Source organism: Neoarius graeffei, chromosome 7, assembly GCF_027579695.1.
Source record: "Neoarius graeffei isolate fNeoGra1 chromosome 7, fNeoGra1.pri, whole genome shotgun sequence".
Taxonomy (NCBI): Eukaryota; Metazoa; Chordata; class Actinopteri; order Siluriformes; family Ariidae; genus Neoarius; species Neoarius graeffei.
Window position 1 is genome coordinate 303123 of NC_083575.1, and position 16854 is coordinate 319976.

Genomic DNA, 16854 nt, shown 5'->3' on the forward strand with positions numbered 1-16854 from the left:
TGTAAAAAAGATCTCATATTTTCAATGTTTTTCAAACATCCGCTGCTCTGGCATGCTTTCACCTAGAGACATGATTCAAACTTTAAAATGGAGACAATCTTCTCCTGTGTGGATCTGGCATTCAACTTTTTTGCTAGGTTCTATACTTTTTGATCAGTCACAGATCAATCACCATGATCGAATCTGGTGAAATTCAGACTTTATAATGGGTGTCTATGCAGTTGAGCTAGAGTGTACACAGCTTTTAAAAAATGCTCTACATTTCTCATTAAAACTGTGTTTTCAGCCACAAATTTCACTCTACCAGAGCATTTTTTAACATTCTCCCAGTGGCCAGATTTGGTCTCCTAGTCAATGCCAAACCAGCTTCACTGGGAGACCAAATTTTAAACCAAGTTATGTCTTATCATTTGGTTAAATCAGTTGCAATTAGGGGCGGCACGGTGGTGTAGTGGTTAGCGCTGTCGCCTCACAGCAAGAAGGTCCTGGGTTCAAGCCCCATGGCCGGCGAGGGCCTTTCTGTGCGGAGTTTGCATGTTCTCCCCGTGTCCGCGTGGGTTTCCTCCGGGTGCTCCGGTTTCCCCCACAGTCCAAAGACATGCAGGTTAGGTTAACTGGTGACTCTAAATTGACCGTAGGTGTGAATGTGAGTGTGAATGGTTGTCTGTGTCTATGTGTCAGCCCTGTGATGACCTGGCGACTTGTCCAGGGTGTACCCCGCCTTTCGCCCGTAGTCAGCTGGGATAGGCTCCAGCTTGCCTGCGACCCTGTAGAAGGATAAAGCGGCTAGAGATAATGAGATGAGATGAGTTGCAATTAATTAACCAAGTACCATGTAAGTATACATTTAACAAGGAAAACGAGGATCTATGTTATAAGATATACACAAGATCATGTTGGTTAAGAAAAACAAAACTAAAATTTGGTTACTGAGATGGCTGATGTCAGAATCCGATGTCATTACTGTGTAACTTTGAGTGTCTTTGACATAACACAAGGGCAAATACAGCCCCAATTACATACCGTATAACGGCGCCCAAATTATGGGCTTGTCAAAAGGCCCAAAATAGAACATACGAAAATCGCCCAAATTGGAAGAAAATATCCTGTTTCATAAGGGTGGAGAACCCAAAATATTTTTAAATTATTGTTAAATGTCTTTTTTTGGCATATATATTTCAATTTGTTGTTCAGTCGCTTCATAACATGAAGTGAACATGAAATGTGTCTAGCGATTACCGTAAACCATTTCTGAGTCTCTGACGTCTGAATGTCGTAAAATATACTTCCTTTGTTTATGTTGTGAAATTCTAAACGATTCATGATAACACGTGGCTGTTGGTTTGTGATACTGTTGATAGTATAGATTGACAAGTGGTCGTCATGCCGGGTCATGGTAGACCTAAGACAACTGGTAAATCACATAAGAACAGCAGTTCATATATTCATGGAAAACGCACAATCGATGGCATTATTAAGTCTACAGGCGGGGGAATGGGGAGGTTTATCACACGACAGAACAGTCAGAAGACATCAGACGATATTGTTGACAAGGTCAAGGTCATTGACTTGTCGTCTGCAACAGCTGCTTTACAGTTGCCAGGTACGCTATGGATTTTTATTACATATTTTATGTGAGACTTTTATGTAATCTGCTTTGTACCAGCTTATTTTTAAACTTGAGTGAAAATTATTTTTATCCCATTTATGCCCAAATTAATTTATACCAAATTATATTGGAAGTTGAAATAGATGTGTGCCCAAATAGATGCTGTGATCATAATTAGGCTTACAAAATATAGCATAAGCTATTATATCTAGTACTTGATTTTTTTACTTTTCATGTTTAAAAACATGGCTTAACTCATACATTTAATTGTAATAATAATTATTCTTTATTATTCTTTAAGGGCTGCACACAATTAAAAATCCAGTTATTAGTTTATTTATTTTTGATATTTTGATTGTTCTAGATCATTATTGTTTCACTGTTTGAGATTTTAAAGTTCTCTGCTGCCCATACTCTTGTGCAAATAGATTGATATTACATATTGTTTCCCATTTTTCATGCATATAAAAAAATTCATGAACTATTTTTATCTTTTTTATTTATTCAGAATGTTGGAGAAAACTTGACTTTTTAGATACAGCACTACTTTATACTTGCACATGATTATGTAATTTCTATTATTTTTATTGCTCGATATATTTATAATTGGTTAAAAAAATTACTAAAAATGTGTAATGGAAATTTCTAATAAACACTTCAGAACGCTTAACAGTTGTCTTTTCAGTCATTTATTATAGTAGATCATATAAAAGATATATAAAAAAGGAAAGAATAGAAGAAGACGACGACATCACTTCTGATGATGCCGAGAGTACGCGCACTCTGAGTTGTGTTTTAGGAATGTTATCTATTATACTCTGAAAGCATTCGCTCACTGCTTGTGTCTTCACGTGATTGGCTCAAGATTTTCTATGAAGCTTTGTTAAAGCGTGCACCTGGCGTGCTCTGGTATGTGCAGGCGGATGCGAGTTAGGGAGAGCTCAAGCTCCCTGCTTATCACCACCGAGGTCAGGAAAGGTGGTTACATCATGAGAAGATGCGTAGTTAGGACAAACTCAAGCACCCTGCTCATTACCACCAAGGCCACAGAAAAGCGATTACAGCATGTGGAAAAACATCTCTTCTCAGTAACTAAGCCACTTTAGTTCAACATACAGAAACACAGAAAATAGGAATGTTCATCCATTAAAATTCCCTCACATTCCCCCCTTTTTTATCCTATAGGATAATAATTGCTAAAAGGAAAGAAAAGAACTGTACACAGTTTCAGTGATAAGAGTTCTCAGAGAGATTTGACTTAACACGTCATTGAGTGTACAGGGATAATGCTAAGGCTGTTTTTATAAGACATAGACATCTTAAATGAATGCTAGCAAGCCATATACATAGATCAGGAATAATAGAACAGGAAACAATCATAATGAAAGTGTTTTAAGTTAGGACTAGTTTCATGTCAACTGTGCTGATGTCATCGAATGGTGGGTTATAGTCTTCATGTGAGTTTGGAGGCCAGTCAGGCAAGTCATCGGAGTCTATTTTCACCATCTGGTAACCGATATTTGTCAGCTGCCTCTGAAACACAGACATACAACATTGACAGAGAACAGGGAGCAAACATAACATCACAATCACTAAGCCCAGGACCGGTATGGTGGATAGAATTAGAGTCTTCCATCCACTGAACTAACACCATCAGCTGTCTTCAACTCCTCCATGTTCATCTGCTCATAATTGTTCAGCAACCATGCGCATCTTGTTCAGTGCCTTAGTGATGTTACCGAGTTAACCCTTGCCCTTCTTGACGTGTATTGGTGCTCAGAGGGCCGGCACGCCCTATCAGCCCTCGTCCCACCTCACCGGGACTTGGAGGAAACTCGAAACCCTAAGACTTGTCTGTCGGCTAGACACTGAAATACTCTTCCCTATTGAGGGTGTGTGCGTGATTGATGTGATACTTGCACTGTTCCATGTAGTGATGCCTTTCTTCCTCACGAGCTTTAGTCAGCGTCTGGGTCACTTAGGCCTTCTTTTCCTCCTGGTCAGCCAGTTCAGGAACCCTCCTGCAGTGGCTAGCGTGGATCCACATCACTCTGCCTGTGACCTTCACTGCCATTGGGGTTGTGAGTAGGACCTGGAATGGGCCATTCCACCGTGGCTTGTTTCACTTGGTTCGTCGGAAGTCCTTCACCACGATCCAATCCCTTGGTTGTAGATCCCTCAGCGGGTTTGGGAAGTGCTTCTTTTACCTGTTTATGGATAGATTTCAAAGCGGAGGACAACGTTGCACAGTAATTCAACATTGCATCAACTTTTGTCCATCCTAGCCCTGTTTCTGCACAAGCTTTGCTTAGTTTATTTTTAAGGGACCCATTTTCCCTCTCTACTGCTCCCGCAATGGCAGGATGGTAGGCACAATGTTGTTTCAGGTCTATCCCTAGGAATGCTCCTATTTTCTTTAGGGCTGCATTAACAAAGGGTGTTCCATTGTCACTTGAGATTTTGCTAGGTATACCCCACCTAGGAATTACATCTCTCAGGAGTGCTTTGACTACCGCCTCTGAGTCTTGTTTAGCTGTGGGGAATACTTCAACCCATTTTGAAAACATGTCAACTATTACCAGGCAATACCTTTTCCCTTCACTAGGTGTCAGTTCAATGAAGTCCATTTGGAGGTGATCAAATGGTTTGTCTGGTATTGGGTGTGCTGCTTGAGTTAGTCTGATACCTTGACCTGCATTATGTTGTGCACATGTCAAGCATTGCTTGCAAAATTTCGCAGCATAATTTGAAAACCCCTTTGTGAACCATCTCTTTGTTACTTCTGCTACCGTCCCCCCTTTTGACACATGGGTGAGCCCATGTGTCAGTTTTGCATAGAAAGGGAACATGTATTTTGGTAGACAGGGATGGCCCGAGGGACAAACCCAGACAGAGTTTGCAAGGATACAGCCTGCCTGTTTCCAGACTCGTCTCTCGTCCTGGGTGGCAGTGCTCTGAAGGTCTGCTAGCTGTAAACAAGGGGTAGAAACCTGAGGAAAAGCAAGGTTAGAGGGTGAACTGGAAGCTGAGGCTGCACACTTAGCTGCTGCGTCCACCCTGGCATTCCCTTGAGACCCAAGATCAGTATTGTTAGTATGGGCAGCACACTTACACACAGCAATGGCTCTAGGGAGTAGAATAGCATCCAACAACTCAGACCAGTTTATGATGTGCAATGGGAGATCCTGTGCTAGTGAGAATTTCTATGTTTCAAATGGTGCCAAAATCGTGCACAATGCCAAATGCATACCTACTGTCTGTAAAAATATGACAGATTGCCCTGCCGCCAATTTGCATGCCTCAATGAGGGCACAGAGCTCTGCAGCCTGCACCGACAGGTTCGAGGACAGACACGACGCCTTGAGGACCTCGTGATCTGAGACTACAGCAAAACCTACTTTCTTCTTTCCTGTCTCTGAGTCTCTGGAGGCTGAACCATCCACATAGAGGGCCATGTCTGGATTTTCCAAAGGGTCGCTCTTTAAGTCTGCTCTGGGGGAACAAAAATCATTAGTGAGAGCAACACAGTCGTGTGGCTCTCCATCGTCCTCTGTAGGGAGAAGAGAGGCAGGATTCAGAACAGTACAACGTTTCACAGTGATGTTAGGCATATCAAGTATGACTGTGTTATACTTCAATCATCTCTGTGCTGACAAATGTGACGTCTTTTTCTCCAACAGAAGCAGGGAGACAGCATGTGGGACCAAAAGGGTGAGGTTAGAATACCCCGCAATATTTCTGGAGGCAGTTACCGCCTTTTCAGCTGCAGCAACTGCACGCAGGCAAACAGGAAGTCCAGCCGCCACTGGATCCAGCCTGCTGGAGAAGTAAGCTACAGGTCTCAGTCTATCCCCGTGTTTCTGCAAAAGAATGGAGGTCATAAAACCCTTTTCATCTACAGTTTGAACAAATGGTTTATTGGGGTCAGGCAGTCCCAGAGTGGGTGTGGTCTGCAGAGCGCTCTTTAGGGACGTCAGGCGCATGGGACAGCCGCAGCATTGACTGCTTGCAGATCTTGGACAAACCTCCACTCATTGGGCTGGGACGGTTTTCTTGCCTTCTTAACTGGAAAAAATAGGAGTGCGCACTGGAAAGTCCTGGCAAGGGACAATTACATCTGCCTTCAACAATGACTCAAAGACTGGTTTTATACCTGCAATTGCTTCTGGTTTGAGTGGGTACTGGGTCTGTTTAGGCCTGAAATCTGATTTGGGGGTGATCACCACTGGTTCAGCATTCTTTATTAGGCCCATATCATGTTTACCCTTTGCCCAAACGGAATTTGGAACTCCCGCCAATTTGGGGTGCACCTCTGCTGGAGTTATGCCTGTGAAAACAGAGACAAACAGGCCACTGTGGCCAGGGTCCCCAGGACCCTGGTCATCAGTGGCTAATATTACGCTGCGCTTAACATGCGCGCGCACACAGCCTGACTTTGCTTGTAGACCCCAAGCCTTTGACAAAACAACACACTAGGGTCCTCTGTTAGGGACCATTCATTGTCATTGGCTGCACACTTCTTGACCCACTTCTCCACGTCTTTCCAATGGGTGGCTTGTGGCCTTGCTAATGAGACATGGGGAATAGAATTAACGATGTCAAAGAAAGTCATGCTGGCAGCAGTCAACCTCAGAGTCCTCTGTCATGAGGCCGTGTATAACATGTTTGAGAACACTGCGATGAGCATTGATGCAGCTGTTTGGACAACGAGTAAAATGGACCTGCACAGCACAATAATGTTTAGACCAATATGTAGTTTTGAGGGTCAGTCTTTCACGTGTGTGGGGGTCTGCAAACCAAGCCTTTTCAAACTCTACCTCTTGCCCTTGGTGAACATGTGCTGTACAATGCAAATCTTCCTCTTTCATATAATCTGTGTCAACTGATGAGGTGTTCAAGTATGCGAGCTGTACAAGGTGTTTGGGAGTTTGGGAGAGTTGATCTGAGCAGAGCTGCCAGATATACACATACAGGGGGCTTCCAAACCCATACTGCACACCGCACATTTCACTTACTTCATTAGTTAGTCCATCTGGAGTGGATGTGAGATTTACTTCTAATTTGCACATTAAATCACATGCTAACAAATTTACTGGACATGTATGTGAGATGAGGAATGAGTGGGATGTAACTATTCCTCCCTCGCTTTTACACGGGAGGTTGACTGAGAAAGTTTCGGTTACAGGTCATCCTGAGATGCCCATTGTCTGAATAGAATTTGAGCTGAGCGGTGGGTCTACTGGAAGTACCCCATGTTGTGTCACTGGGTATCCTGCTCCGGAATCTACTAAAAAGGTTAACGCATGCCCACATACAGTGAGGGGCATACAAGGGAGTTTAGAGAAGGGAGTAGTTGTGTATTTTAACAAACTTAATGCAACTTCAGGTGTATCTATTTGGACTGGTGTATCGGGCGTTTCTGTGTAGTCTTGCTGTTGCATGCAGGTGCTGCTACTAATGTGTTTAACATTATGTGAATGCTCCTGTCCATGTGTATGTGTATCATCAGGTGTGTGTGTGTGTGTTACCTCCCCTGTTCTCTGTGTGGGGCCCATTCCCGGAGTCCGCCCATCAGTCTGCTTTGCTGTACTCCTCACAGGGCTTCTGGCTGCTTCTGTGGAGACAATTTCGAGCAATGTGTCCCTTCTGATTGCAGTTGTAGCAGGTTGCACCCTTTATCCAGGACGAGTAACTCCGGGTCGTCCTGTCTCGGCCCCTACTTCGACCTCTTCCTCCTTGTCCAGGCTGAACAGTCTGTAAAAGAGTGAGAGTGGCGGCGTGTAGGTCTTGGTCTCTTTGTGCAGACTTTGTCTTCTCCTTCTCTTTCAGCAGCTTTTCTGCATGCACAGCGTACTGCTCGATCTTGGTGAGGCTCAGGAGTGCCCTCCACTGCAGCCAGGTTCACGGGTCTGGTCAGGCCACTGTGTTTTTTTTTTTTTTTCCCCCCCTCATGCGTGGCGGTGAGACGGGCGAGAAACGCTGACACCACATCATCTTGCTTACACATACTGATCTTAGTCATGTCTATGTTCAAAGGAAAAGCACTGTCCAGACAAGCACAGAGACCAGTGACGGTATCTCTATACTCACTATTGCCAGCCGCGCTCCAGTCTGGTGTAGTCATTCGCTGGTCAGCTTCCGGCCACTCTTTGGAAACTTTGTTCCAATCTATACCCATCTTGATCATGAGTAGGCGGCAAAGTTCATGGGTGGTCGGTCGGAATTCTCTGCAAAATATCAACAGCTCATTACCAAATGTCTTTCCTCCTACCTCTCTCACATTGGGAAGAGAAGCCATGCTTTCCTTCATGTCAGCTGTCGTCCAGGGTCTGTGAACTAAAAGCACGCTGTCAGCTCCAGCCACTTCCACCATTGGAAGATGAAGGACTTCAGACTTTAGATTATGGCCTTGTGGACCCACTGGTGAGCATGTGGTCAGGTCCAGGAGGGTGTCTCTTCCATCGCCATATGCAAGACCGGATCTCGTGTGTGATGGAGAGGCGCTGATGCTGGAGGCAGCTGGTAGGCTGGGAGAGATTCCAGAGGCTCAGTTTTTTTTCTTCATCTCAACTTCTCCCCTTCTCTGTGGGTGAGGCGCTTGTGGGAATGATGCTCCGCCTTGCTGAGGAGGCAGTGTGTGTCGGGGTGGTGGGGCAGACTCCAGGTCAGGGTCCATCTGAAATTTCAAACACTGAGAAGAGGGTGAGAGCCCTGCCTGTCGTTTCTCTCTTTTGTACTCTCAAGTGTTTCTTCTTTCCATGCAGAAAACGCCCTCCAGTCCCCTAAGAACTTAACATTATCTGCAGACTCTTCTTTTTCCTTCTGTTTCAACTTTTCTTCTAACTGTCCTATCTGCCTGGGACTAAAACTGCCATTCTCAGGGAATTCTAAGTCCTTTACCCATATATCAAACTGTGCCAAATAATCCTCGCCATACGAGGTTTTCATAAACTGGATGTTCGGGTTGTCATAGAAACATCCAATTCTTATTATAGCACATGTAGCTTCACACTTTTGGCCCTTTTCCACTACCCTTTTTCAGCTCACTTCAGCTCACTTCAGCCTGACACAGCTCGCATTTCGACTACCTCAGAGCAGCACGACTCAGCTCGCTTCAGCCCTACTCAGCACCCAAAACTCGCACGGTTTTGGAGTAGGGCTGAAGCGAGCCGAGCTGAGTGGGGCTAGGGGCGTGAGGAGACACTCCCCTGTGCACTGATTGGTGAGGAGGAGTGTCCTCACATGCCCACACACGCCCCGCGAGCACGCTGGGATCTGTAAACACCTTAAACCCGGAAGAATAATAATTTTGAATTACGAGAATTTCTGAAGCCTTATGCGCCTCGCCTCATCTATACGCTCTTGCCAGTATCTGTTGGCGTTGTCGGTGACAACAAGCCACAGCACCAAGACCAGCAACACTAACGACTCCATGTCCTCCATGTTTATTGTTTACTATCCGGGTCGTGAGACTACCGCTTAAAAGGTCACTGATGTCGCTGTTTGCGCCGCCTAACGACATCACATGACATCCACCCACTTTCGCTAACTCCACCCAATGTGTCCACCCACTTCCAGCCAGCACGGTTCAGCGCGGTTGTAGTCGAAATGCAACTCCGACAGCCCCACTCAGCTCGACTCAGCCCAACTCAGCCGCGTTGGTAGTGGAAAAGTGGCATTACTTGCTTTTTCTTTTCTTTCCCTAACTTGCTGTTTCTGTTCCTCATTGTACACTGTTACTGTACTACTGTATATCAATAGGTTATGAAAACAATGGCTGAGTTTTTATTAGGATCACAAGAAGAGCAGGTTGGACTATGTCCAAAAATGCGACACAATAATCCTTTAGGTGTGTTCTTATTAGTAAACAATTTATCTGACATTTGCCTTAAATTAAAGCAGGTATCATTTAGCACAACAACCTCAAAGACAACTCGCGCATATGTACAAAATCTATTTCTCTGTTTCAGAATTTGGAGGAGGACAGTACTCTGTTAATTCATCAATATTTTGCGTGCACACCGGTGTGTCTTTGCGACTTCGTGATCGAACCTCTCTATCCCGTTCCTCCGACAGGCCAGTTGTTCACACAGAACAAAGGGAGCAAGATTCAATACTTTCCCAGTTACGAATCGCTGAACGTGAGTCCGTCGAGACACGCACCCGTACTTCCTTCGCTCAAGTAGGTGAGCCGTTACCCAGTCGTCACTTGGGCGGATAATTCTCTTGCACAACCCAATAAACTACTCACGGTTTATTGTCTCAAAATTGTCTTTATCCGTTTCGGCAAACATATTGATGGTACCACAGCTTAGCAGTCCTCCTGGGCTCGGACAAACTTCTGTCCGTCTCTTATATCAGTCTTCATTGACTAGGACAATTTCTGTCCATTTCTTGTATCATTCTTTAAATACTGTTTCTACTAATTTCTTTACACAAGAATGCAAAGTTATCACTTACTGGTTCGGTGAGCCCTGATGGCCTGGTCTCTCGTCCGAGTTTTCAGCTCCGCACCGTAGCCTTGGGAGTGTTCCGTCGTCCGAGGATCAGACGCATAGGGCCCACCCAGGGACGCCAAATTGTAATGGAAATTTCTAATAAACACTTCAGAACGCTTAACAGTTGTCTCTTCAGTCATTTATTATAGTGGATCATATAAAAGATATATAAAATAGGAAAGGAAAGAATAGAAGAAGACATCACTTCTGATGATGCCGAGAGTACGCACACTCTGAGTTGTGTTTTAGGAATGTTTTCTATTATACTCTGAAAGTATTCGCTCACTGCTTGTGTCTTTACGTGATTGGCTCAAGATTTTCTATGAAGCTTTGTTAAAGCGTGCACCTGGCGTGCTCTGGTATGTGCAGGCGGATGCGAGTTAGGGAGAGCTCAAGCTCTCTGCTTATCACCACCGAGGTCAGGAAAGGTGGTTACATCATGAGAAGATGCGTAGTTAGGACGAACTCAAGCACCCTGCTCATTACCACCAAGGCCACAGAAAAGCGATTACAGCATGTGGAAAAACATCTCTTCTCAGTAATTAAGACACTTTAGTTCAACATACAGAAACACAGAAAATAGGAATGTTCATCCATTAAAATTCCCTCACAAATGATACGTCAAAAATTTTCAGCACGCTACGCACAAAAATAGTAAAAAAAAAATTTTTACGCTCGCTACACTTGCCATGGTGCCCAAATTAAAAACCTGTCTTTGCCCCTGCACCTCTTCCCTGTAGACTCTCTCATCTCCGCAGGTGATCAGCCCAATGACAGTGGTGTCGTCAGCGAACTTGATGATGGAAGTGTTAGGGTTAGGCCCTCAAAGCACGGCCGGGGATGTTGTCAGGGCCGGCTGCCTTTCGGGGGTTAGTCCTCCTGAAGACCTTGCTCACCTTGGTTATGGTCACAATAGGTGAAGAGCTCTGTGCTGCCTCTGTTGGTAGAATCCCTCTGTGTTGGTTGGTGTTGAGGGTGTCGAAGTGAGCATAGAACTCGTTCAGCTCATCTGGTGATGTGTTGTGGTTGGCTGTGACCCTGCTGTTCTTCTGCTGGAAGTTGATGTGTTGCAGGCCCTGCCACATGCATCTGGAGTCTGAGGTGTTGTAATATCCTTCCAGCTTCAGTCTGTACTGCCTCTTGGCTTCCCTGATGGATCTGCGTAGGTCATATCTGGCCTTTTTATATCCATCTGCGTCACCAGAGGCAAAAGCGGTGGAGCGTGCATGTAGCATGGAGCGTACTTCGCTGTTAATCCAAGGTTTTTGGTTATGATATATTTTGCAGCGCTTGGTGGGGACAATGTCATTAATACACGTACTGATGTAGCTGGTGACCACAGATGCATATTCCTCTAAATCCACAGAACAGTCTTCTCTCAAAGCAGCAGTCTTAAACACATCCCAGTTTGTAGAACTGAAGCAGTCCTGGAGCACCAGATCAGTCTCTTCATTCCAAACTTTAACAGTTTTACTCACTAGGGGGGCTTGTTTGAGAGGCCTTGTAAGCTGGGTAGAGGAACACAGAGATGTGGTCAGACTGTCCAAAGTGGGGGCGGGGCACAGCCTTGTAGCCATTTCTCACGTTGTTGTAGACATGGTCCAGGATGATGATGTCCCTTTTTGGAAAGCTCACGTGTTGATGGTACTTTGGTAGCACAGTCCTGAGGTTGCAGTGATTAAAATCCCCAGCCACGATGAACACAGCATCTGGGTGTGTGGTCTCGTATTTGCCGATGATGTCATGTAGTAGTCCTAGCGCTGTAGTGTGGTTGGCCCGCGGTGGGATGTAAACAGCCAGCATAAACACAGCAATGATCTCCTTCGGTAGATAAAAGGGTCTGCACTTCACCATCAGCACTTCAATTTAGGGGTGGGCGATATGGGCAAAAAATAATATCTCTATTTTTTAGGATTTTAACGATAACGATATTTTGACGATATTTAAAAAAAAAAACACTTGCTTAAAGATTACAATAATTACAATGACTAAAAGAATCATTGCAGTGACACAAGTATTTAAGGAAAAGCCATATTTATTTTCTTAAACAACTTTAAATTAATAAAAATTAATAATTCAATTGACAGTTCGTAACGGCAGCAAACATTCTAATCAACCGTCTCTGACGGCAGTACGGGTCTGCAAATATCCCACCTGTTCCGCTGCCAACAACCAATCATATGTCGATCTGAACCAACAGCTTTCCAATCATCTTGCAGCTTCATGCTCCGCTGTCCCTCTCCTGCCGTTATAGAAGTACTGCGCCTGCGCAGTGTCAAAATAATCCACGAGAAAAGTGGATTTTAAAGCTTTTTCTGAGTCATGAGAACCAACCTAACACTCAAGTATAATCAACTTTTCATGGCGATTTCAATCATATGCTCTTCTTGACCGTTAGTTTTCACAGAGTCCAGTATTGATATCTCCCCATTCATGTTCAGAGGGTCTGGTCTCACTAATCCGAAAAAGATGCCTGAAAGTGGCCGGCGAGTGACAGCACTTAGCCTGATAGGAGCCCGTCACAGCTGCTTCTTTGGTTTTTTTTTTTTTCCCCCCTCAAAAAAAAAAAACGTAAACTGCAAGTCAAAGTTTTTCAGTATAACAATAATAAAGAAAATGTGCTCAATTTAAAATGTATTGAAACTATTCAAAATCGGCTGATCGGTTCATTCATTATTATCCGTGAGTACAGAAACACTAGTAATAATTTCTGGATCATTGCTATGAACGTGGACTAATATTTCTTGGGAACCAATGGGTTAATGACATGGAATGAACCAACCGACCAATCGCATTTTTTCTTCAGATGGTATCTGGGTAAATGAGCAGCTGTCTCAGCCAATCACATTTTATTGCTGGACGGGATCATATCACGACATCTTCCGATAGATACCCGAAATCAGCTTTGTGCGTTGTGAGGCCAGCGGAGCAAAAAAAAAAAAACTTTTAATATGCTGAGCAATGTTTGATACATTTTGGAAAGTTGTTTTGGTTGCTTTATAGGTTTCTTAGAATATTTAACTCGTCACATCTGTGCTGCTCTCCTGGGTTGCTAGAAACAGTTGTGTTGCCCTGGCTTGGCGTATAAAATGTGTGCCCCCCCCCCCCCCCCCCCAAGCAATTCAAGGCCCGTCCGTCAGTCCGTGTCTGGCGCCGGGTCTGCTCCGCTCTGTATTGATTTTTGGCGGCTTAATTAAAAAAACTCGATAATGCAAAATTACACATCATCAAAACAACATTCACGATGACATCGCAGACGATACATATCGCCCACCCCTACTTCAATGTCTGCACAACAGTGTTTTTCAACCACATGTACATCTGTACACCATCTGTTGTTAACATAAACACACACACCGCCACCTTTGTTTTTACCGGAAGCAGATGTGTGGTCTCCACGGTGCATGGAGTGGGTCTGTAGTTCAATGGCCGGGTCTGGCAAGCTTGCAGTAGTCCAGGTTTCCGTAAAAATCAGGGCACAACACTCTCTGATCTCACGTTGAGATGTTATCCTGGTTCGCAGCTCATCCATCTCATTCTCGAGCGAGCGAACGTTAGCTAGCAGAAGGCTAGGTAGTGGTGGTCTTGTAGCTCTAGCCTTTAGCCTACCGTGTAGCCCGCCTCTCTTACCGCGCCTCCGTTTTGGGTGTGTGGATCGTCGGCCGTTTCGCCTACTCGAGTCTGGTGATGATGCGGCCCGTCGGATGGTGTCGGTGTAGCTTCGGTCGCTGTCAGCGATGAGAAGTAAGCTACAGTCCAGAAGGACTGGACTGGGCCCGTGGTGAATTTTACCAATGTCCAGAATAGGGGTGTGCGATCTGACGATATAAAATTGTTAAGAATAAGAACGAGTAGAAGATCACAGACGATCTGCCAAAGTGGAGAAATCGTATAGATCGCCTTGGCCAATGAGCGCAATAACTTTTTTTTTTTCCCCCCTTTGGGTACAATAACTTGACGTTCTATGCTGGTTCCTGCTGACGTGGCAGACGTAAGACGTCCTTAACCTGACCGACCAATCATAGCGAAATGTGGGTAGTGACACACTTTCTTACACGCCTCCATGTTATGTGTGGAAAAAGCAGCGTGGAGAGCCATGGCTGACAGCCAAGCCGAGGAGTTGGTCACAAAGAAAAAATGCACCTCCATTATCTGGAATTGGTTTGGCTTTTCTCCTACTGACGAAGCCCAAACATCAGCAATATGCAAAGTGTGCACAGAACCTGTGAAAGCGTCGGATGGCAATACTACAAACTTGTTCAACCACTTGAGACGAAGGCATCCCAAGGAGTATGCCGAAAGCGAAACCATACGGGCAGCGGGGGCAGCCACATCACAACCACCAGTGGCCTCGGGGGCAAAGCAGAAGCAAACAACGGTAGCCCAGGCATTTGAAAGAGGCACCCTGTATGAGAAGTCCAGTAAGCGGTGGAGAGAGGTAACGGATGCTGTTACTTATTATCTCGCTAAGGACATGATTCCTTTCAGGGCAGTGGAAGACGAGGGGTTAAAATGCCTACTGAAAGTAGTTGACCCCCGGTACGAGCTACCCAACAGAAAATTCTTTTCAAACACTGCAATGCCACGTCTCTACACCGAATGCAGAGAGAAGCTGGAACGCCAAATTCAGAAAGTGCAGTTTTTTGCAGCTACTAGTGATCTGTGGTCTAGTCGCACATCAGAGCCGTATTTAAGCCTGACCATCCATTATATTGATAACTGGAAGCTCTGCAGTGCGACTCTGCAAGCAACATACTTCCCAGATGATCACACGGGGGAGATCATAGCGCAAGGGCTGAGAGACGCACTTGAAAGTTGGGGACTGAAAGAGGAAAACATGACCTGCATGACCACAGACAGTGGAACAAACATGGTGAAGGCCCTCGAACTAAACAACTGGACTTGTCTGCCCTGCTTTGGGCATAGGCTGCACCTAGCCATTGGTGAGTAAACTTTAATAAATTAATATAATGCATTTCTGTAAAGATGGTTTGAGGTTTAACTAATCTGGAACAGATTATTTAAAAAAAAAGCAATGGAGTCTATGATTATTAAATAATGTTTCATAATAATAATAATAATAATAATAATATGAACAAATGTAGCATTGTAACACTTGTAATGTTAACAATTAATGACAGATTAAAATGTACATTTTGTTGATGTTGGTTTATTTCTGTCATTGCATCTAGCTAATGAAATATACCATGCTCTTCTTTTATAGAAAACAGTGCCAAAGACCATCGAGTTGTTCGCGTGACCTCGGTCTGCAAAAAAGTGGTCGGTGCATTCTCCTTCAGCTGGAAGAAGAAGAGGGATTTGGCTCAAGCTCAAACAGAGCTGAAACTCCTGCAAAAAAACCTCAAAACGGAGTCGCCAACCAGGTGAGGTTCCAGACTTGCCATGATTGAGTGAGTGTTGGAGCAAGAAAATGCCATCTCACAGGTCCTGAGAGCTGACAAGAAGACAAGGCAGTTGGCACCATCATGGCAAGATATCGAGGTAATGGAGTGCATTAAGAAGGCCCTCTGAGAGATTTCACTGGTGCACTTTCTGGGGAGGACTATGAGTGTCTCATATGTCAAGCCAGTCCTGCACCTGTTGAAAGTCAACCTCCTTGAGCTCAGTGATGAAGATATTGAGCTCACCAACACAATGAGGACAACAATCCTCAACTATCTCACTGAAAAGTACCAGGATCCCACCACTGATGCCCTGCTCGACATGGCTTCGCTTTTGGATCCAAGGTTCAAGAGCCAGTACATTGACAGTGACAAGACAGAGGAAGTACGTGTCTGAGCTGGAGTCCTTCTTGAGCACAGCACAGCATTCACTGCCCCTCCCTCCACTTCAGAGTGATCCTGTGGCAGAATACGAATCCCCACCAAAGAAAGCAAAGAAGAAAACATTAGCCAGCCTTTTGAAAATCTCAGGTGCTGTATCTGCAGCTGGCACAACAGCTTCCATCCCATCTCTAAGAGGGGCAATAGAGGGGGAAATGAAGGCCTATCTTTCCACCCCACATGCAGACAGTGAGATAGATTCTCTGGAATGGTGGAAAGTCCACGAGGGAAACTTTCCATGAGTTAGCCAACTAGCTCAGAAGTATCTGTGCATTCCAGCAACAAGCGCTCCCTCAGAACGAGTCTTCAGCACAGGTGGCAACATAGTAACTTGCCAAAGGGCTACTCTCAAGCCAGATAAGGTGGACAAATTGGTTTTTCTGGCTAAAAATCTGTGATGGGGAACTGTCAATGTCTCCTTTTAAAAGGAGCAGTTTGATATTTCATTGTTAAAAATTGTTGCACTAATACAGGCCCACAGTTACCTCAGTTTGCTCTGGACCATTTTCAAAAAGCTGTTTGGTGTTTTGATACTTAAATCATTTTAAAATAACCGAAGACTGTGTGTTATTCAACATTTCATATTTTACTTTCTTTTTTTATATTCTAAGAATGCACTTTATCAGAGTGATGTTCACTTAGTGTTGTTGTCTTCACAACCAATAGTGCACTTTATCAGTGTTATCAGTGTGTTTACAATGTTTGCACATGCAAAATTGCTACTATTCATTAAAATCTGTTCAGAAAGGTTTGTAGCCCCAAAATGCCTGTTTTTGTTTTTTTGGGTTTTTTTGATGGAAGATTGTGATAAAAAATCAAAATCGAGATTTTATGTTAAAAAATCGTGATGTGACATTTTTGCCATATCGCCCACCCCTAGTCCAGAAGTGTGTCTTTGCTGTAG

At 44.4% G+C, this 16854-nt stretch overlaps 1 protein-coding gene across 1 annotated transcript in view; it reads left to right on the forward strand.

The window, feature by feature from the left end:
• The first annotated feature begins 854 nt into the window (after positions 1 to 854).
• Positions 855 to 16854, forward strand: part of LOC132888987 (zinc finger protein ZFP2-like) — an 84531-nt gene continuing 68531 nt past the window's right edge. Inside the window, exon 1 of the mRNA XM_060925084.1 lies at positions 855 to 1603. Coding sequence (XP_060781067.1) covers positions 1394 to 1603 — 210 coding nt within the window. The 5' untranslated portion in view covers positions 855 to 1393. The remainder of the gene's footprint in view (positions 1604 to 16854) is intronic.